The sequence below is a fragment of the Tauraco erythrolophus genome, chromosome 7, assembly GCF_009769465.1.
Source record: "Tauraco erythrolophus isolate bTauEry1 chromosome 7, bTauEry1.pri, whole genome shotgun sequence".
Classification (NCBI taxonomy): Eukaryota; Metazoa; Chordata; class Aves; order Musophagiformes; family Musophagidae; genus Tauraco; species Tauraco erythrolophus.
In genome coordinates, this window is record NC_141471.1 from 24166177 (window position 1) to 24189091 (window position 22915).

A 22915-nucleotide genomic window follows, 5' to 3' on the forward strand; every position below is an offset into this window, starting at 1 on the left:
GCTGAAGGAGTTATACACGCTGTTAAATGAGAATTATGTAGAAGATGATGATAATATGTTTAGGTTTGATTATTCACCTGAATTTCTTCTGTGGTGAGTAGCAAGTTCCACATTCTGCTCTGGCTGGAGTGCAAAGAAGGGTGGTTTTTTTACATCTTCTTAGGCAGTAATTTGTAATTATTTCTGTCATCAATTCTAGGGCACTACGTCCTCCAGGCTGGTTACCCCAATGGCACTGTGGGGTTAGAGTATCTTCAAACAAAAAACTAGTGGGATTCATAAGTGCCATACCTGCAAATATTCGTATTTATGACAGGTAAAATGCACCATTACTTCTGTATTTGTAAGAGAGTAACACCGTGAAACAAATCTTAAGCTGTTTTCCATTGCCATAGAGGACTTAAAAAGAGAGAAGGAGAATCACTGACCATAGAAGAATTCTGTGTATGTAGCAGAAGACTAGTAATACATATTTAAGGAATTTCCTTATTGATGGATGATACAGATAATGACATAGAATTTTCTGACCCTACTGGAAGGTATTTAAAGGATGATCAGTCAGCTGGACTTGCTTAGCCAGGTCTTCATACACTGACAATCATGAAGTATTACAATACCACGTAGCATGTGCTTGGATGCCATTCTGCATCTTAAAGTAAGGCAGTTGGTGAAGTCTTGACAGAGCTCTGAAAAAAGTGTTGCAAACACCTTAGGCACAGCTTGCATATTGCACAATTTGCCATTGCAGTTGCAATATCATAGATTCGTATTTGTTGCAGATGTACTTTGTCACAGACTAATTTATTTTTACCTCAAATTCTTCTGTCAGAACATGGAAAACTACAATTATGCAAATAAAAATATGCAATTTGCAACTCTTTTAAACTTTTCCACTATTTAATGTCCTTTTAGTGTGAAGAAAATGGTAGAAATCAATTTTCTGTGTGTCCATAAGAAACTGAGATCTAAACGGGTCGCACCTGTACTGATTCGGGAAATAACCAGAAGAGTAAACCTGGAAGGAATTTTTCAGGCTGTTTACACTGCTGGAGTGGTACTCCCCAAACCTGTGGCCACTTGCAGGTAACCTAGGTGATGTTCATAATAGTATCAGTTCCTATTGCAGTCATTTTAAAGAAGATTTTATGTAATTGGCTGGAAACAATAAAAGCATAAAATTCAAAGAAATTAAATATTATGGCCTTGACTAACTAACTCAGAGGCCTGACTGTTTGACAAGGTGGGGTTTTTTTGTTTCTTTATTTCTTCCCTCTGCCTTCCCTCCCAGTACTTTGGATAAAACAGCTTCTCAGACTAAAATCTAATTTTGGGTTTGTTTATTGTACCTCAAATAGACTAATAGATGTTTCTGTTGACCTTTTGGTGGAAGCCATGCTAGCAATGACAACATTGTATACCTGTGGTTTTTGAGCGGCCTTATTTTCCTGCTGGGACACTTCCCTGTTCACCTGGTTGCTTGCCAAAGATGGCAGAGCATTTCTGGGAATTGTATGATTTTCTTTTTGAAATAGTCTCATATTTCCTGGAGAAAGGACGACTTGATCGGCATTTGATAAAGATGGGAAAACGATCACGTGAGACCAGTTGTATGTAATTAAGTATAGTTTCGTTTGCGTGGAATGAATTTTATTTCTACTGGTAAAAGTTCAGTTCCAGTGTTATTAGTTCAGCCGTCTATCCTTCTGGAGGACAGAGTACTTTTTGATTTCAAAGTGTACTTGTACCTATCAACACTAAAGATCCTGTGAGCTTCTGTAACGAAAGATGGGGAAAAAAAAAAAAAAGCCATGCTGTGTTAGAGTAACCAGGGATGTTGTTTTGCACTGTGATCTCCTAGGAAGAGGAGATCTCCTTCAACAAACTATTTAGACATGAGCAAGAAGTCCTGTTTGTACAAGAAAATAAATGTTTCCATGTAAGTATGGTGAGCTTGTCAGGTCTATGGCAGGTACTAAAATGTTTAGCTGTATGATTACTCATTCTGTAATAAAAAGCATTTGTTTAAATTCAAAATACAGTGATAGCAGGCCTGTTTAAAAGCTATTGCTTAGATATAGCTTTTCCTTATCTTGCACAAGCCTCCAATAGACGTAGTACAGATTTGCTTAGAAGCAAATTTGGAGAGGAGAAGGAGCAACTCAAGAAAGTAGGGAAAGAGATGCAAGTAAAGCTGACACTTAAAATACTATTTAACTTCTTCATTAATTTTATTTCCAGGTATTGGCATCGATCACTGAATCCCAGAAAATTGGTAGAGGTGAAATTTTCACATTTGAGTAGAAACATGACTCTACAAAGAACAATGAAGCTCTACAGACTTCCTGATGTAAGCAGTATGACTTCTGGAGAATCCCCACAGTTATTGTGAGGCCCAAAATAACCTTCCATCTGTCTCTGACAGCACAGGCTTTTGTGTGGAAAGGCAGTGCATGCAGGACATTAAAAAAAAAAAATATCTCTGGTTGATGAAAAAGACCTCAAGGGCTATACTAAACAGAAAAGACTGTTGCTGGAAATGTGGATCTGTATATGGAGAAAATATAAAATTTGACCTGAAAGCCTTAAACAAAGAAAAAAACAGAAACGTTGACTTCATAAACGTGTGGGATTGAGTTGAAGATGCCTAAGACTATTCTTGGTATGATTAATCTGATAAAAGATTACTTCTCAGAGAGGTCCATCAGAAAGCTGGCTGAGTACAGGGGGATTGTTGATTCCACTCTAATTCATGGCTTTTTGTGTTCTGTCAGAGAACGTTGTTCTTCTGCAATGAACAAGCTCAGCAAAAGCCACCTCAGTATGTTGTGTACTGTTTATTTGTGTGGTCTGGCAAAAAAAAAAAGAAAAAGTGTTCTGGCATCGCTAGGTTAGTTGAAAGTATTTTTTTTCTCATGTTTGCAGCTAATAGGCTGGCAAAAAGCCTTAGGATGTGTTTGCATGACAGGGCAAGTCACTGTAAGTGGTCTGAGATGTACTATTAAAAAATCTCATTGCTGTAATTAGTAGCCTATTGAAGCCAGTCTAAGCTTTATGACTGAAAACAAGTTCTTTGCTTGTAAAAGCTACTTTTCTGTTTGGAGGGATTGCAGAATATCCTCTACCTGTACCATATCAGTAAACTCTTTTTTATTTAAACAAGCCCTTCCTTTTGGTTAAAAAAAAGTACTTTTTTCCTCACTCATAGAACTTTGTAATGATTTATCTGACTTGGGAGAATTGTGTCTTGGTTATATTTAGCTCGATGCTGCAGGCTCTGTTACTACTTATGTATTTGAGCAATACGCTAAGTGCTCCTTGGTTATAAAGCACGTGCCATGGCTTGATCTGGACTCCTGCTGCTGTCGGTGAGACTGGTTTCCTGTGCTGCCTGCGTGCTACCCATACCTGCACATGCAGGTTCTCCCTTGTGTGCAGGGCAGCAGTTTTCAGAACTTTAGAATTAATAACTAAATTAATTAGGTTTTAATCTTGGAGAGCTAAATATAGCTTTTATCAAATCTTGAAGATATTTTTTTATAGTCTAAAGAAGTGCAGTAGACAATTTTAAGTACAGGTTTTCGTGGCAACTCTAGTACTGTTTCTCATGGAAGCAATACAGGAAAAGACTAGTTTAAAGAATCTCATTTACAGTGCAAAAAGTGTAACTACAGAGAATCGTTAGAAACTACAGCAGTTGTACCTTGATCATTTTCCTTTATCATAAAACCTAGATTTGAAGAGAAAAATAAATTATGAAAAATAAAAAAGCATCCATCATATCTCATTCATAAAATATAGCTAAGGCAAACATACTGTAGAGATGTGCAAATAGAAGATAGATGCTTTGAAAATCAGCTTTTAAATCTAAGCGATGTAGGAGTCAATATGCCTCCGCTGTTTCTTTATTTTTAGAGTGAACTTGGAGCTTCTCCCACAGAAAATAAAGATTTAATCTGTGTGGTAATGTTTTCTCTTTAGATCTTGTGCCTTGGGGTATTTTTGAGATTTATTTCTAAGAAAGGATTTAAGGGCTGTTGAGGATCTTTATCCTCAGTTTCAGGCTGTTATCATAAACAGTGCTGTCACACAAATTGGTTCATTCAGGCCATAGTGTCCTGTCCCTCAGCACCAAACACTGTTTCTTGCATTCTAACCTCTTTTCTTAGTCCTTGGAATATCATTGCCAGTGGGAGCCCATCTCCCTTTAAGAGGAATTAATTATTCCTAATCACTTGAACAGTCTGAATTAAAAAGGTTTTCAGAAATAATAAATACTGTAATTAATAAATACCACCTTTACTGAAGGCTGTGTTTGTCCATAAGCCTACAGAAAAAAAAAATCTTTATTTTTTCTTATCTAAGTGTTTAATCTCTTGAGCAAGTTTTCTGAAAGAGGTAAATTTTGGCTGTGTTTAGAATAAGGACAGGAGCATGTTTGTCTCTGTATGTCTTTTCCTGACTGATTGAGATCCTGAGCCAGGATATTCATGAATATATGCCCAGTACAGCTTGATATGTGGAGCAGAGAAACAAATTTTAGCCCAGTTCCGTACACTTTCCCTCACTTCTGGGGCCACAAATAATCCTTTACTGATGGCTGTTCTGAGCATTGCTGGGGGATAAAGATGTTCTAGCTCAGCTGCTTTTCTTCCCATCGTTCTCTGGTGCGTGGCTGTAGAAGAGGCACGAAGACTTGGAGGGAGCTGAAATTAACCTTTCATACTGTAGTTCATAAGGAGGTTGTGAATTAAATACGGCACAGGAAGCATCACGTTGATGAGTCAGGTGAATACTCTTAGGGATTCAGGGCATTTTTAAATCTAGATGGTGTGTTATTATGGAGGAAAACCATAGTCCCAGGCTGCTGAGGAAAGCAGGACGACTGAAATATAACACACAGGGCAGAGCTGTGGCAAAACATGCCCTTGTTTTTCATCTGGCTGCTGACTCCCAGAGTATGTGAATAAATATGTCCCCAGAATAACTCCTTTTGAGCAGACCATAATCAGCTACACTAATTTCAGGCTTCCAGTAATCAAGTCTCTACCTGGCTGCTCTTGCAATTGACTTTGCTATGATTAATGTGATACATGCCCAAGTATGTAGCTCAGACAGATGAAGCAGGATAAACGAGCTCCGAAGAGATCAAGCCTTGGCCTCCCTAAAAGAAAATATTCAGGAAAGCTAACAAAAGCTGGGGAGAAAACTTTAATCCTCTTTGTTTGTTTAAACATTAATTGCGTAGTACTGGAAAGCCGTTTTTTTTGCTCTTGTGGTATTTAAAGTCAAATAAATAACTTTATTCATTCAAATACTGTAGCTTTGTAATTTTAGGAAGCTGTAAGTTGTGAAGAGCTTTCTTGATAACAGAACAGCAGTTGTGTCTATATAGAAAGTTGAGTTAGCGAAGGAGTTTGCAAGTGTTAAGAATAGATGGAATTTTTTTGTTAAATAATTTCTAGTTAAACTTTATTAGCTGACTTTGGTTTATAGCTTGACTGTAATTTTCATAAGGTTGAATTGCAAGTTTTCTTGTATTCAGATTAACTTCTGATACGCAAGTTGCTTTATGTTTTGTTTCTGTGTCTCTGGGCCCTAGGTAGTTTAGAAGAAGAAAAGGTAGAAAGACTGACCTGAAAAAAAAAAAAACCACCAAAACCAAAATTTGTAAAGTCTAGGCTGTTGGCAATAGTATCTTTTTCTCTGGAGAAATGAAGTTGTTTCAATAACGAAATACAAAGATTGAAGTGCCCCAGACTGTCTCAATAATTAGAATAGAGGGAATTCTGATTGAAAGCCATTTGTAAAATAGCATAATGAATTAGGTGTCTGGGATAAAGTAGGCTAATAATGAATGCATTATAGCAAGTGGAGTGACTCTGCAACCTACTTTTAGCGTTTGCTGTGTATGCAGTTTTCCTTCCAACATCTTAACATTTGTTTTTCTTTTGTTAAAGGCCACAAAGACTTCAGGTTTGAGACCAATGGAACAAAAAGATACTAAAGCAGTACAAGACTTAATCAATACTTACTTGAAACAGTTTAATCTTGCTCCTGTGATGGATGAAGAAGAGGTAGCCCACTGGTTCCTGCCTCGGGATCATATTATTGACACTTTTGTAGTAGAGGTAAAACATGCTCTAACTACTTTGAATGTATATGTGAATGCCACTTACAGAAGTTCATATCAGCATTAAGTTTTTGAAATGCAGACAGTATGAAAAATGTGTGCTATAGGTAGAATTTGACATCATGATCCCAAGCTTTATTCTTCGTGTTGCATTCTGTTAATGAGAAAATGTTTGATTGTGAAAAACTGCAGTGCTCTTACAACAGGATATTTTAAAGGAGAATTTTGAAGTCTCAAAATATCATTATCTTGTAAGGTTCTTTGCTGTAATATTTCCATATTTTAAAAACAATCCTTCCACCTGCATTCCTCTATTTTTTTTTTCATAGACTTGTGACATGGTAATAAGCAGTGGTCTTCAAATCTCCTTTTCTAGAAAAAAGGAAAAATGATCTAAGGACTGAGATAAGGACTTGGTTTGAATTCAGTGTCATTCTCTCAGGTGTCTAAGTTTCTGCCATGCACCAGTTCAAAATTCTTTATTTTTAAAACCATTTTTAGAAGCACCTGCTATGAGGGAGTTACGTTTTCTGATGGTCTGCTTGAGTAAAATGTATTTTTTCCGGTAGAAGAGTGTGTGTGTGTGTGTGTACATGTGTATGAATTTGTGTGTGTGTGTATATATATACATGTATAAGCAGAAGTATATGTAAAAAAGAGAAGCAAAAGTTAACATCCCTTGGTGCTGTCCTGAGTTACTGTCAGCTAGGAGTTCAATGATCTTGAAAATTAGAATCTTTGTCCACTAACAAGATGGAGAGTATCATGATCTGTTCCTACCACTTAATCTTCCCTCACCACCCCACCACTCTCCAACCTGTTGGTCACACCACTTCTTGCAAATAAGCAGTGCAGCAATAGATGAGCATTTGGATTGGAAATCACCAAGGCATGGTTGGAATAGCTCCAGTAAAGCTGGTGGAGAAAGATACACTCTTCCCTTTGAGTCCGTGCTAAATCAGCTGTAGACATTATATTCAGATAGTGTATTCCTTTGTTTAAAGTGATAAGGTTATTTGAAAATGATCAGCACTAACATCCTTAAACCTACCACCTCCTGACCGAAGTGGAAGGCTGTAGAAGCTTAGTGCTCCCACACTGCCACCTGAATTTGTGCAGGAGTCTCAGCTGAATTTAGAAACTTATTGGTGCTGGAGATGGGAGATCCTGCTCATCGGTTGTAATTGTTCAAGCTTAGCTTTCTACTTACTTTGCAGTGGGTCTAGTGCTTGTTGGACTCTTCCATGGTCTAATTTATTTTATTGTCCCTCCTTCTTTCTCTACCTCCTCTGCCCCTGCCCTCCCCCAGTTGATTTTTGTCTTTGTTGATGAGTTGGAGCCTGCAGAAGAGCCCGCAAGCACTGGGATCAGCATGAGGGAAAGGACCATTTCATTTTGACAGTATTGTTTTAACTGAACAGTGCAGTCTTCACTTGCTTGTTTTACACTGTGTCTTGAACTAGTTTTTCACTATACAAAATGTAGGTTCGTTAGTGCTTAAATCTTTTTAAGACCTGTGTGACCTGGAGAAGGTAGTGTCAGATTTTTTAAGTCATCTTTGTAATGTGCAGAGCTTAAACCTTAAAATACTCTATATAATTCCTGAATTAATATTGTCATCATCTTTACTGAATTTAGTGAGTGACTTAACTTTTCTGTTACTTGTCGTTAGTTTATCTTTACTACAGAACCTGTACCTGCTCTAAGACAACAGCTTTTTTGCACGTGATGGGTTCAGCTCTTTTTAATTTTTACTGTATAAGTACTGTCAGTTTAAGGATCCATGTGAGGTCCTTCATTCAGCTCAAAATAGTCATTGAAAAACAGAGCAAGCAAGCAAGAACAACTCATTTGCATGTCTCCTTTGCCATATCTTCTTGGAGATATCAGGAGACACAATTGGAATAGGAGGAGTGAAGATCTGGGTAGATTTTTTTGTGCTCAGCATGTCACTCATAACCCACGTAATACTTACTTCTCATTTCCAGCTAATCTACACTCTTGAAGATGGTTAAACTACATTGGGTTCATAAAATGTTAAGAAAGTTTATGCAGGATACTTCAGATTTCCGTACAAGTACCTTTTTTGATGACTGTTGGTCTTACTAGACTTTCAGTGTGTGATTTAGCACTGTTGTCTAGCAAACGGATTGTGCTTGTTGATTAGTAATCACTGGAGCTGATTTAAATAGGCTTTGTATACCAGCACAGTGTATTTCTTTTTCTGTTTTTAGAAAGTTGAGAAAATTATTCCTCAATGTGAACTTTTGCCAGATTTTAAAAATAAGTTCAATTGGAAAAAAAAATTTGTGCTTTTTTGGAAATGTGCTTTGTTGGCTTTGTTCATAGCAGGCTGAGCTTGAGAAACAAACGCTTTGGCAATTGATTGTCAAAATGTTATTGTGTAATAGACTAGAAAAAATCTAAATATTTGTTTCCTTTTCTGAACTGACCTTCAGGCATCAGTCTTGCTTTAATGTATAAATACATCCTTCGCAAGAATTCAGTTTCTTCAGATCTTAGCCAAGATTACCTGTTATACCATAACAGTTATGGTGTGCAAAACTGTGCTGCATTTATTACTTACTTGGTTACTTGTTATCGTCTTATTAGTTGTCTTTTTTTTTTTTTGGTAGGGCTCAAATGGTATTTTAACAGACTTCTTGAGTTTCTACACATTACCTTCAACAGTGATGCACCATCCTGTTCATAAAAGCCTCAAAGCTGCCTATTCCTTTTACAATATTCATACAGAGACCCCTCTCTTGGACTTAATGAATGATGCACTCATCATAGCTAAATTGGTAAGTTGTGGGTTATTTTTTTCTGCTTCTTTCACAAAAGTATTCTTAGGAGTGGTGGTAAGGTAAGAACTGGCAGCAATTTATCCATGCCATTGCATTCTGTTTTACTGTCTACAGCACAGAGTGCAGTTGATGGGACATATACAATAAATATATAAAAATCTAAACCACTGTGTGTGTTTTGCCTTTTTACTTTAAGTGATGCTAGGGAATGACAAGTGCATGAAGATCAAGTGTTTGCGATAGCTTGAACTGTGTAAACGTGCAAGAGCACACTGATGACCGTATTTGCTAAGTATCAGAAGAATGAATAGTATCACTAAAATAGTTTCCCCTGGAGATGAGTTAAGTTCTATCAAATACATTTTGTTTGCTTGTTTAAACTATTTTTTCTTTCTACAAGACGGAAAAGTTTATTTGTGCAAGTTTTATCATTTTATCTTATTGCTGCCTGTAAAGCTCTGTAGATGATGTCACGGTATAGGTTTCAAGCACACCTTCATGCATGGAATTACACTGATAGATGATTTAGTTGAATGGAAGAGACTATAAATGAAGTTTTTAAACATAAGAATTGTAAGGCTTTAGTGCTGTCTGATGAAAAACTAATGCTCCGCCCTTAATCATCAGAGTTTTGTGGGAGTGCAGTTGCAAACACTAAGGGCAATGCAGTCAGTGGTACAGAGCTCTGCAAGTGATGCACATCCCAGCACTCTGAATGAATTCTCAGAAACCTGTTTAGCCCTGGCAATTCACAGCACTCCACAGGCTTCATCCAGTCCATGGTATCCATTCTAGCAAGCATTCCCAAAATGCTGCAGAGCTCCTCATGCTTGAAGCTTGTCCCTCCCAGCTGAAGCGTTGATGCCACACTGCTTGTGGTATTACACCTATGAGAAGAGTGCTCAGTGCAAGCAAATGCTAGCTGTGCTCCAGCCCACCGTGTTCAGAGCTGTCTGCACTGTGTGTGGCACAGGGATTTCTGTGTTGATCTTGTATGAAGCCAGTGATGGTCTGAAAAGGCTTTATCTGTTCAGACTTCGGACTGCGTGAAAGCAGCCACATAGTCTTCAGCTTGTCTGTCTCAGCCGTATTTGTGCAGCACTGCAGCTGAGCTGATGTCTGTGATGTGAACTGCTTGCTGAGGCTTGTTGAGCTATAAACAGTATTCAGTTGAATATTTATTTGGCAAGGAAAACTCCTGGAGAGTCATGGGGAATAGAGAACCCTGTTACTCAGACTCCAGGATAATACCAAAGGAAGTTCAGAGACAGACTTTGAAAGGTATTGAGATATACTAGCCACTTTCCTATATCTTCATCTAATTTTCAGAAGTGGTTAAAAATACTACTACTACTTTTGCTTAAAAGTCAAAGTGAGACAAAGAATAAATGTTGGTCTCCATTTGAATTGTGGCATAGGGAGCAGAGTGGCTGGCCTTTCACGAGGCCACAGATGGAACAGGTAAGAAGCAGTTATGTGGTGTAACCGCAAAGCTCTGTGCCTTGGAGCACCAGTCTTATGAGCAGCAGCTGAGGGAACTGGAGTTGTTTAGGCTGGAGAAAAGGAGGCTCAGGGGAGGACCTTATCGCTCTCTACAACTACCTGAAAGGAAGTTGTAGAAGTTGGTGTTGGTCTCTTTTCCCAGGTAGCTAGCGATAGGACGAGAGGAAATGGCCTCAAGTCGTGCCGGAGGAGGTTTAGATTAGATATGAGGAAAACTAGAAAAATAGAAAATAGAAAAAAGAGTGGTCAAACATTGGAACAGATTGCACAGGAAAGTGGTGGAGTCACCATGCCTGGAAGTGTTCAAAAAATGTGTAGATCTAGCACTTCAGGACATGGTTTAGTGAGCATGGTGGTATTGGGTTGACCATTGGACTTGATGGTCTTAAAGGTCCTTTCCACCTTAATGATTCTATGATTCCCCTGTCTACATTTCTCTCTGAACATGACACGATTCTTTTCTTTTAAATGGATTGTCATATAGTTAGAATACTGGGATTTGGACACTTCTAGATTCCCAAAGTACCTGCTGGGGCTATCTGCATCAGTAGATACCTGGTTACATTTGCAGATCTGGCACTTGAACTTCTAGATGAGGAGAGGTGAGGCAAGGGAAGAGGAATGATACATGCACTCCTATTCACAGCTTTTTGTTTACAAATATACTGGGTCTGGCTGGGATGGAGTTAACTTTCTTCCTAGCAGCCCATATGGTGCTGTGCTTTGTATTTGTGACTGAAACAGGGCTGATGACACCACCAGTGTTTTGGCTGTTACTGAGCAGTACTTGCACAGCCTCACGGTTTTCTCTCGTTCACCCGCAGTGAGTAGGCTGGGGTGGGCACGAAGTTGGGAGGGGTCACAGCCAGAACAGATGACCCCACCAGACCAAAGGGTTATTCCATACCATATGATGATGTGCTCCACAATAAAGGCTGAATGAAAGGAGGAAGAGGGGGAATGCTCCTGGTTATGGCATTTGTCTTCCCAACCAACCATTATGCATGCTGAGACCCTGCTTTCCAGGAAGTGGCTTGACATCTGCCTGCCCATGGGGAAGCAGCAAATTAATTGCTGCTTTTACTTTGCTTGTGCATGCAGCTTTTGCTTTTTTTCTATCAAACTGTCATTATTTTGATTCACAAGTCATCTTGCCTTCCTTCTATTTTCTCCTCATCCTGTGGGAAAGCAGTGACCGAAAGGCTGGGTGGCTGTCTGGCTCTTGGCTGGGGACGACCCAACATAGTCTTTTCTATGCTTTTACACCCAAAGAATTCATTTTGGAGGTACAAATTCAACTCAGCAAATTGCTTTCAGGGTTTGCATATCCATTTAATGTTAATTTTTACCTTTGTATTACACTATATAAAATTAGCTTAGAACTAAGCCTAGTAAAAACTTGACAATTTTAAGACAAAATGCCTGATCTCCAAAGGAAAACCCAAAGTTTGGAGTTATGCACGTAGGTTCTATGTATTCTGCATGGAAAGAGTGAGATTTAGCAGCAAGATAATCCCTCCAAAACCCTGCATATTTTGTTGTTGAGGCTGACACTAGGTTTCTAGATCTAAAACAGGAGAGAGAGCTTACAAACAGGGAAGAAGTTCACTTCTGAGTCTGCTCAACTGGTCTGGCAGAGCTGTAGAGCAAGTATCCTCGAACAGGAACTTTTTAATACCTATCAGACAATATTAACCTGAACCTAATCTGCTGATGTTTAGATACTGAATTAAAACTACATCTGTAGACTTAATTTATTTGAATTTTGAGTGCTTAATTGCAGACCTTCATTAGCATGTCTGTACCTACAGTGTGTCTGTATTCTTTTGCGCTTCCCTACCTGCCTTTTGAGTTTTCCCTTTCTAACTAACTTGAAATATTTCAAAATTTACTTCTTTAGATGCCAAGTCTCAAATCCTTGCTGCTTTATTTTTCTTGTTTCTGTGTATTTTTCACGGCACATTTAACTTAGTATACCTTTGTCTGCACGCAGAATGATCTTTGTGTAAGGCAGTGGGGAACCTTACTAAACTCACTCTCTGTACTTTCTGATGCTTTTTTAAGTAGTCCTAAACTGATGGAGAGCTTAAAATGCTCTTTTTTCGTCAACCTCCTTTTTTTTTCCTAATATGGAGTGCTTATTTAAAAGAAAAAAAAAAAAAGCATTTACTTTTTATACTGAGTAAAGAATGTTCCTTACCATCTTCTTGTACTTAAGTAACTGACCATTATTGGTTTTTAACATTTTTATCTTGGAGTATAGAAGGTCCTGCTGGCGCACTGCCTTTGTGCTGTTAAGACACCAAGATCTTAGGTCAGACTCCCTTGCAGTTAATTGCAAGTAAATGGACTTTTATATCCAGGCTCCCAGGCAAATTCAGCTATTGGTATATGATGGTCACTGCAATGCATGTTAAGACTTCACAGTGCGTTAGGATTTGAGTATGTTTGTGTTGCTGCAGAAAACCCTGAGACTAATTTGGCTATGTGGCTATGTTGAGAGCAAAATGGCTCTGAGTGGTGAACTTGGGAGGCTGATGAAAAGAGGAGTTGGTAGAGGGTGGGTGAGTAGGGGAGGGAGAGTAATGTGAAGGATTGGAATTCTAAAGACAATGGCATTTCAGAAAAGGATCAAATCACAAAAATATAATGTTTATCATTAACAGAATGATAAATGGCTGAAAACCACCGTCGGTTGTATTTATGCATCTTTAGCTGGAATAGGCCATGCGTGTCAAAACACTGTATGTAACTGTAAAAAATGCTTATCTATAAGGAGAAAATAATGGATAATGCTTTAGGGACTCTTCAGACTTTTACCCTGAGAAGTGGTTTTAAAGTTCCTATCCTTTTGAAGATAATTTTCAAGCAAAGTTATGCCTTATACTTCACTTTTTATTGTGAAAATTTCCTTGTATGTGCAGCTAATTAAAAGGCAAGAATTATTCTCATGCCTTTTGTTCCATTTAATTAGCCTAGTCTCTTGGATATTGTTATGCCACTCTATAAAGTCTCATTTGTGCGTCATTTGAAATTTTAAAAAGTAAAATTTCAAAAATGTTTTGCTATTGCCAGAAAGGATTTGATGTGTTCAATGCACTAGACTTAATGGAAAACAAAACCTTCCTGGAAAAACTCAAGTTCGGGATTGGAGATGGAAATTTGCAGTATTATTTGTACAACTGGAAGTGTCCTGGCATGGAATCTGAAAAGGTAAGGGAGAAAAAAAGAGCTTCTGAATTCTGTTAGCTGTAACAGTGCATTAATCTGCATTGGTCAAAATGGGCAGAAGTTTTAAAGTAGCTTTTTTAATTGGTCATATTTAAGATCAGTAACCGAGGTGCAGAAAAGTAGTGATGTTTAGATTTATTGCTGTACTTGAGCTAAAATACTCTATTTTTCTTCTTCTTCCTTTAGGTTGGTCTTGTATTGCAATGAGGACATTTATGTTTCTGGAACTCTGAGGTCATCGTTTGAGTTGATTTGATCTCCATAGTTCTTGGAACGGTATTGTTCAAGAGGAGTAAAAGCACAACGTCAGTGATACTGAGATAGTCCATTAAACCTGAGCAATGAAGACATCCATATGTGACCAAATTTATGCATTTTCAGATAGATCAGAAGGCCCATGAAACTCTTTTATTGCCCATGAAAAGAATAAAAGCACATTCATTTAAGTTTCAAAGCTTAGCTTGCACCTTGATGAGAAGAAGGTATTTTTTTTCCACTCTGTAGAAAAGACTGTTTTGTACAAACTGAACTGAAGTGGTGGATTAGGGTACAAAAATATTTGCTATTATGTGGATGAACTGCTGCATTTCTATTTATTAAGTGGTGGTGTATGTTTGTCAGTGTAACAGAATGAAGGATACAAACTTGAGTATCTTTGCTTATTTACTTAACGTGGTTATCATCATTTGGGGGAAAAATCACAAAGTACGATACGTTTGTAGCTCTACGAAAGTCCCGGATGTTTTTGTAACTGGAGCAGTATGACAATGTACTGGTTTAACTAGTGCATTTGTTTATCCATAAGCAACGCTGCCAAATCAATAAAAATACAGATTTGTACTTTGATCTTCAATAGATCAGTGGATTGATTTAACAGTATCGCACTGTTCAGTGCAGGTTGTTACCTATGTTGCCGGAATGATAATTCATTACTGTACTTAATTTACAGTTGTGGCACAAAACCTTAGTTTTTCCTCAGTAGAATAACATCAGCCTGTGTGTAAAACTAAGAATTTTAGTAGTGCTATCAGGATATTTATAGTTTGAATGTTTTCAACGCTTCTGCAAAATTGCACATACTCCTTTGTCTACTTTGATTTCCTATGAAGTCTGTAATTCTAATGAAAAGTATCTTGTGTAAATATGTATTCCTAAATTGTTCCTGGTAATGTTTTTATCCTGACTTTAGAACAAGAAGTTTTGCTATATATGTGGCTGGTAAGCAGAAGAGAAATGTTCTACCCTCATTCCTTGGAAGTCTGTGTACTGCGCTTCCTGAATTGTAGGAGGGCTGATCTTTGTTGTTGGGGGGAGCTCTTTTAATTCCCTCATGAATGCTCGGCAACCAGAGCAGCTTCTGAAGCACTTTATAAGCATTCCAGCGTAGTGTCATAGCTAGATACGATAGCAGTCCTTTCACATCACGGATGCTGCCGTGACGTGAGCACCGAGAAAATCTGCAGCAAGAAACTGTTCTAGCTGAAAGTGCCAAATCGTGGTAGTGAAGCCTCTGTGCTGTGAGCATCTTTGAATGTGACTTGAATGTCTTATGAAATGCAAATGTCTAAACTTTCTTTTTAAACATGCCTGTAATTCTGACAGCAGATTTTGCTCAAAGTTGAATTCTGTACCTGAAAACGTCAATTTAGACAAAGATAAATTTGTCTGTTCTTCGTAATTGCTAGCCCTACCCACCTCCTTGTAGCAGTGGGCTTTTTCTTTCTTCCTGCTCCTCTTCCAATGTGTGAATGGTTTGTGGTTTGGTTTCTTTTTCTTGTTGAATTGTGGTGAGAGGATTCTGCCCTAGAGACAGTGGTAAATACTTTCCCTTACTGTGTCACAGCTCTGTGATTGAAACATTTGACCTCCTTCAAACAAAGGAGGGGATTGAACGTGGTTTGGCTGATCCCTGGGTGTGCACCAGCTCGGGACCTCATGAATTTAAAAGGGCTTCAAAGGAGATCTTTCAGACATCTAATGGTGCAGTTGGGCTTTACAACTTTGCCCACTCTGATACCTGTCTGCTAGCGGCAGTCATAAGAGATGGTGCAAAGGGAGCACTGACTCTCTGTGTGAGCCCTGAGCAGAATTAAGTGCCTGAAAATGTAATCGATGGTAGTGGTATCTGAGGTAACAAGAAGGATTTAATCTCAACTCCATCAAAGGCTTAAGTTCTTAACTCCCAAAAGGCAGGAATGTGCCTTTCTGGCTGGGCATTCGCATGGGAACCCACTGGGATGAGTAAGAGGTTCACCAAGGGGCTCGGTGTGTTCTGCTGCAGCTCTAAAGGCTTGGCAATCCTCTTGGCTGCTGCCTAACATGAGGTGGGACAGCAGGGCATAGCTCTGTCCTCCTGGCTGAAGTTCTTCCTTGCTAAGAAATGATCATGGCCCAGCTGTCCCTAATCCAGACAGGTGGTCTTGGGTGCTGAATGATGCACCCTCAAAAAAAAAAAAAATGCAAGTGGAAAAAATGGTAGGCAGACATTTTATTTTCTTCTCTGAAATCAGAGGGCAAATCCTCCCCAGTACTATTGGTTGGAAAAGTGTCGAAGCCACAATGGACCAAATATGTGCAGGTAGAAGACAGACTTGAATGTGGGTTTCCTGCAGCCTGGCTTTCTGCCCTAATCTTGGGGTAACTGGCACATGAAGGACGGAGTGTGGCCACTCTTGTGCTGTCTTCTGGGAAAACAGTGCCATTTGCTTCTGAATCCGAGGGGTAGACTTCTCTGTCTCGTTTTGTGGCTCATGCTGCCTGTTAACTGAGGGGAAGGAGGGCTGAGTCGTGCTTCTGTAGGAGCTGTGCAGCACTTGTAGCTGAGAGGGAAAACAGGCAGGGCCAGACAGGATGTGGGAAGTGGCATCAGAGCCCGAGTGTTGGGGCAGTTCCTGGAGAGTTCTGTTCATGAACCTATGTGTTAACGTTAACAGCTGTGTAACCCAACATGGACTCTTCTGTCCCTGTTGAGTGCTCAAACCTTTTGGCTAGCTGTGCTCTTCACCTTGAGTGCTTTGCTGAAGTACCACAGCACCAAGAGGATGTGAATCTTGAAGGTGACTTGCACCCCCACAATAGGACAGTTACTCAGGAGGTGGAAATTGTGGCAACTCACTCTGACTTCCTAAGCAGGTATTAAGGAAGTTGTTATTCCTGTGGATGCCACTGTCAGCAGCTCAGTTAGAGAGGCTCTTCCGTTGTTTCCAAAGTTGAACCTGTCTGTGCATTAGGCTTGCTATGAACAGCTACCAGGTAAGACTCTTCAAAACCTAACATGGTTTTGCAAAGATTGGCAGACTTAAGGTTCACTCTACCACCTTTCCCACCAGTCTTTTGAAACGTCCCTAATTTCATTCCCAGAAAAACATCCTGTCTGCCGAGGGGACACAAATCCCTGAAGAGAGCTATAGGCCTGGGCAGGCAGCAAAGATGGTTGCTGCGCTTCTGTCATTTACCAAAGCTAATCCTCATGCTCTGTGTAAAGGCTAAGATGTAAATGTTAGTTAGCCAGCATGGGAATTAAATACGCTAGTGCTAGCATGCTTTCGAAGTTTTATGCATCCAAAAAGCCAAAACGAAGGACATACATGAAGGACTATGAAACAAAGAAAAAAAACCCTCACCTTTTCTTGCCACCCTCAGCCAGAGACGGTAAAAATTTTGGCATTAAATGTCTTAGTTTTGTTAAAACTTCAGGGAGCATCATGACTATAGAATCACTGCTACTGCCTCTCTTCATTGGAATAGCTGATATCATAGTTGGTATCGTGAACTGAAGTCACTTCTAGATAAATCCACAAAATACCAACTAGCTATCTGATGGCACTGCAAGTCTGGATCAGCAAACCTCCGAAAGCTACAACATGTGAATTCCATCTTTAATGAACAACAAAGTAACTCGGTTGAGCTATTTTACAGTTTCTTCTACAGTACCGTAGTACTGACTTTTGCTTAAAATATAAAGCACCAACTAAATTCCTAAGCTGTTGACAGAGTTGCAGCACGATTCCCTTGCCTTCCTGCCTCATGATGTCATCATGAGACAGAATTGTCTCATTAGGAAACTGTTCATAGTCCTCAGTAAAACTAAAGCAAACTCAGAAGTTATGTATGTGGTGTGTTTTCAGTCATGTAGTGGTAATAGCTGTCATCTACTTGTATACGACAGTATATGGCTTATCTCAGTTTCCTGGGAAATAATTTTAGACTCCATTTAGAAATCAAATTGAGTTGAGGCTAGTTCACATTTTCTCATGGGATGTGCGTTAATAGTTTTCATAAGGAAGTATTTTTTCAAAATGTAGTAGTAATTTGGTTTTGTTCTGTATTTGAAAATAGTTTTTCCTTCAGCATATCGGACACCAGGTATTAGATGGAACCCAAGTCTGCATATGTTCTTGACCAAAACAAGTTTATTGTTCAGCAGAGCAAACTAAGAAAGTTCACAAGGGAAGTCTGCCTGTGCTGTTACAGCTGTTTACTTGAAACAAGCATTGAACCAGCTTTAAAAGTTATACCGGCATGGACCTTTGTTTAAATAAACTTTCACTTTTGGTATCGATTTGTTTGAATAATTATACTTAACTCAAACCCATTTTGCTTGAAGCATGTTCATCTGTATAAAAATAGAAAGTTCGTTTAATGCTTTGCATTAATTCTGAAGATGTACTTATTGTCTTGCATTACTTTGGCATATTCATTACTGATTGTAACTGTGATCTCCAACTGCAAATGAAATGTTTTCCCCAGGAAAAAGACTCACACCCAAGTTTGAGCAATGGTCTTTATTAAAGCAGGGGGTACCTCAGCTGAATGCAACATAAAGTCCACCTTGTGTGCAAGCGCTTTACGCTGCAAAGCTGAACAGAATAGTTCAGTTAGAGCCGTACTCCATACTGCATTAAAAATCAGTTTAATAGGAAGAACTAAACTAAACTCAGTTATGCTGAAAAAGCTTTTTTCTTTTTGCGAGGTGGTTTCTTTATCTTATTTGGATTTGGAACAAGTTTCTTGATTTTCAAAGGCTGCAAAATTACATTTGCAAGATCAAGCTGATTGCTTTCTGAACGCTTCCGTTTCTGGCTTGTGAGCTCATCCCCCAGCGGCTCTGGAAGCTGCTCGGGTTCATCAATTTCTGAAGAATCTGTATGTGCATACACCACAGATTCTTCAGTTCTGAACTGAAACCATGGCACTTCCAAAGCTGGTATCTTTGGAATTATTGCTTCTACTGCTTCAGCAAATTTGTCAGACTGCTTTTTAAAGCCTAGCGCTAAAATGGATGATAAGCCAAGAAGTGGTGCGATTGTTTCACTGAGCCGGGGAACCTGGCCTGCCGGTGTGGCTCGACTGGCGCTCAGCTGAATAAGATGCGTTGTGATCATGGCAGGTTTTGCAGACTTGCACACCAGCAAGAGAAGTAGTTCATTTTTTTCCAATGCTTTTGTAACCTCGTTAACTCCAATAGCAAGCTGTCTTCTGATACTTATGTCAGTCCATCCTAGTTTTTGTCGATGGCCTTCTGTTTCCTCTTCTTTATGGAGTTCGTTGGTGCCAGCATCACACTTTATTTGTTTTTTTTGTGAGGGAACGTTTTTTCTTTCTTGGAGTCTCAATCTTTTTAAGTCCAATATGTTTAATCCTTTCTTCTAAGGTCTGTAGTATAAAATGCATATCTTCCCCATCTATGGTTTTCCATTGAAAAACAAAGGGGTTATCTAGACACGTTTTTACAGTGACTTTCTTTGCTTTACGAAGTGTTGCCGTCCCTCGCTGAACTACAGACATCCTGAGGTTCTTTTGTGTTTTGCTGCCTTAGCTGTGAAGGGAAGAAATGAGGTGAAGTAAATGTTAGTTCAAATACTGCACTGTTTGCTCTGGACAGCATTACCAGAAGCTTCTCTTAGGAACACAGAAGAGAAACATCACATCTCAAAGTGATATTGGCAACGATCACCGTTCTCATACTACTAGCTCAGTGCTAATCCTTGACAAGTCTCCCACAAGGCACAGACTGAGTTGCCTTTAAAAAAAAAAATAAAAGGCAGCCTGGACAGCAAGGCAACACCAGTAACAAGAGACCCTTCTGAAGCTGAATGAAAGCAGCTAGAGGTATGATAGATTTAAAAAAAAAAACAAAACACAAGTTGAAGGACCACTCAGTTTTCACTGTCGGAGCAGCGCATTTTGCATATGGAATGAAGAAGAAAAAAAAAAAAGGCATAATCACAACAGGAAATAAGCTCCAAGTTCCTGAATTTATTTGGCATTTTTTAAACTTTAATTTGCCTTTTCATTCTTTAATTCATGTCCTATGTTTGTTTGCATTTAGAAGGTATGATAGAAATCTACAGAGTCTCTTGATTTATGGCAATCCTCTACAGGTCTCCAGAAAGTTCAGAAGGGGTCTTTTACTCTTGTGTCACCTAGACCATGCCTTTAGAGATGAGAAAATTTACACAGAAGCAGAGAAGGTAATTGCTCTAACTCTCATTGATCTAGTCCAGAGTAACAGTGAAGACATGCAGGCAGGCTGATTACAGGCCCTGGTAACTCCGTTAAGTCCCCATACTCCTGCTTGGGTTGTCATTCACCATCTCTTTGCTAAACTAGTAGTATCTTCATTGTTGCACGGGCAAACTTACAGAATAAGAGCAGCTCAGGCTTCACATCAGGAGAACTATGCCATGACTCTCTCCTAGGTTTTCTAGTTACCCAAGCAGGCATATGGATAGCACTTACGTACATCGCCTGAGTTGGCAACCTTTAGATATTCACAAAATACCATTTTGCTAATCATACCAGTTTTCTGTGTACTGGTAGTAAGCTACCTTGATAGAAAAGAAAAGACAAACCTCATCTTCAGTGGTATTCCCCCAACAGTATGCACTGCCATAAAGCAACACGTATCTGGAGGGACCTTCCCTCAGTTAAGCCCTGGTTGGGAAGCCAGCAGGGGAAATGCATTGCATTGATACAACTCGGTTCCGTGCAAACTGTGAAGCTGTTATCCACGATGAGACTCAAAAACACAAGGAGTTTTCAGACAACAGTAAAACTTTGTAAGTATTTCAAAATACAACACAGCACTGTGTCCCTCTCCCAGTGCTCTCAGAAGAACCTATGGAATACTGTGCAGGGCCACCCAGGTGATGATCCATCCAGCCCAGCTGTCTGCCTCCAACACTAAGAACTGGAGAAACTGTTTGGGGACGGTGGGGCTGCCCTGCTGATTTCTGTCATCCATTCCCCTCTGCTCCCAAGCTCCAGCATGGGTGCATCAGGGATGGAAGATCTGCCAGCTTGTTTTATTAGTCCTTTATGGAGCTATTGTCCATGCAGTTATCTAATCCCTTTTGCTCCATAAAAAAAGTGGAAACAACTAAAGAATGGAAAGAACCACTGGAAATCTTACGTGTGACTGAGTGAGAAATGGAAGCTTTCGATATGTTAAAAAATAGAGATCTGCGGTTATCGTTTTTAAAAGCTTTCGATTAGGGATGCTCTGATGACCTTTCAAAAGGGGTTATCGAGCCAAGCCCGCAGCAGACTGGTGTATGCGAAAGGAGCAAAACGCGAGAGACGCCACAGTTGAAATACGACATTTTTCTTTTCAAACGGGCGCTACTGAGGAAAACAAGCATGCGGGAACAGGAAAAGCAAGGAGGCAAAAGAAACGCGGAGCTCCTCTACCTCGCGCCGCCGTCACGACCCCTCCCGCTTCCTGCGGAAGGGAGAAACGCGGAAACTCCGCCCGCGGGCACCTCGGCCGGGAGCCCCTCTCCGCGCCGCCCCGCCGCCAGCTCCCGACGAGGAACCGCGGGTTAAAACGCGGCTCCAGTAGAACGCGCCGCGAACGCTCCGGCGGGTCCCGGAGCGACAGAGGGCGCCTCCCGCCTCTCCGCCCCCCTCGGCCCCGCCCGCCCGCGGCGCGGCTGCACGCCGGGCCGGGCCGGGCCGGGCCCAGACTGCTGCCGCCCGGGAGCAGAGCGGCCTCCCCCGCGCGGCTGCAGGGCCACAGCACGGCGCGGGCCGCCACCGCCCCGCTCCTGCCAGCGGGGAAGGAGCCCTACCTACCTCCGCCGTGGCCTCCGCCGGCCTCCCCCGGCCCCGGCACACGCCGTCCGCCGCAGCACGTCGGCCCCGGGCGCAGCCCCGGCTCCGCCCCTCAGCGCTGCGCTGGGCCCGCCTCCGCGCCGGCACGGCGGCCCCTCCTCGCCACCGCCCCCTCCGCCGGGACCGGGCGGCTCCTCCCGCCCTGGCGGCGGCGGCCGGGAGGGGCCGAGAAGGAGCAGGGCGGGAGCGGCCCGGTGGAAGAGGAGGAGGAGGAGGAGGAGGAGGAGGAGGGGGGGGGGGGGGCAGCGCGTAGCTCGGCCGGCGGCGCCGGGAACTGCCCCGCTAGCGACGGGCAGCGGGGAGGGGCGCGGCGGGCCGGGCTCAGGGCGGCCGCCCGCTGCCGACCCTGCGCTGCGGTCTCCGTGGCGCGCTGCCGGCTGGCTAAGGGCAGCGTTAAAATGCCGGTGGTGGAAGCGTGCGCTTGGCGGGTCTCACCGCGGGTTTAGCGCTGCCGTTTCCTCGTTTAGAGCGCTGCCGTACAGCGCCTGGTGGGTGACGGTGGATCTGCTTTGTCATACGTCATTTAACGAAATCACGGCCGAGCCAACAGGTGCTTCACGGCGATAGGGGCGTCTCTGGCTGCCACTTAGTCTGTGATGTGTGGTACATCGCGTTCGGTAACCAGCGATCAGGTGGCAGGTGAGAACTGGCTGTGCTCAGCGTTTCCCACCACCTGCCGGGAGCCATTAACAGATCCGCAGTTTCTCTGTTCACCTGGGAGCACAGCACGGTTGGTACCTGAAAGAGCAGAGCTTCCCCAGCAAAATTAACGGCATCGGCACTTCATGGTGTTGAAGACAAGAGTTGGAGTTGTTTTCAAATTTTATTTAATTTCCTTTTGTTTGCTGAAATTTACTTGGTTTGTTTTCTCATGAAGTCCTGGCTTAATTTAATGTGGATTTGAGTTGAGGGGAAAAGCTTTTACATGGGTTTATGGAAGTCAGTTTATGGATTTAAAAATGCTGAAGTATATAGTATTGTGATTAAACCATGGTCAAGGAGCGATGACTATAAATATATAGAGGTGTGAATATAAATAATTTATTAATTGATAGGTAGGGATGGATTTTTTTTTTCCTTTAATGGTTACAGTTATAGGCTAGTTTATCAGATCCCTTAATATTTTTTT

The 22915-nt window shown here is 41.0% G+C and overlaps 2 protein-coding genes across 2 annotated transcripts in view; one reads left to right on the forward strand and one right to left on the reverse strand.

The window, feature by feature from the left end:
* Positions 1–13966, forward strand: part of NMT2 (N-myristoyltransferase 2) — a 33011-nt gene extending 19045 nt beyond the window's left edge. The window contains exons 5-12 of the mRNA XM_086614575.1: positions 2–93; positions 200–316; positions 913–1083; positions 2239–2347; positions 5958–6128; positions 8767–8934; positions 13516–13653; positions 13858–13966. Coding sequence (XP_086470701.1) covers positions 2–93; positions 200–316; positions 913–1083; positions 2239–2347; positions 5958–6128; positions 8767–8934; positions 13516–13653; positions 13858–13878 — 987 coding nt within the window. The 3' untranslated portion in view covers positions 13879–13966. The remainder of the gene's footprint in view (position 1; positions 94–199; positions 317–912; positions 1084–2238; positions 2348–5957; positions 6129–8766; positions 8935–13515; positions 13654–13857) is intronic.
* A 4223-nt stretch (positions 13967–18189) lies between these two features.
* On the reverse strand, positions 18190–19485 carry RPP38 (ribonuclease P/MRP subunit p38). The gene is given in 2 exon segments (XM_009983995.2): positions 18190–19245; positions 19247–19485. Coding segments are annotated over 2 exon segments (846 nt in total). The 5' UTR covers positions 19459–19485; the 3' UTR covers positions 18190–18611.
* Between the last annotated feature and the right edge of the window lie 3430 nt (positions 19486–22915).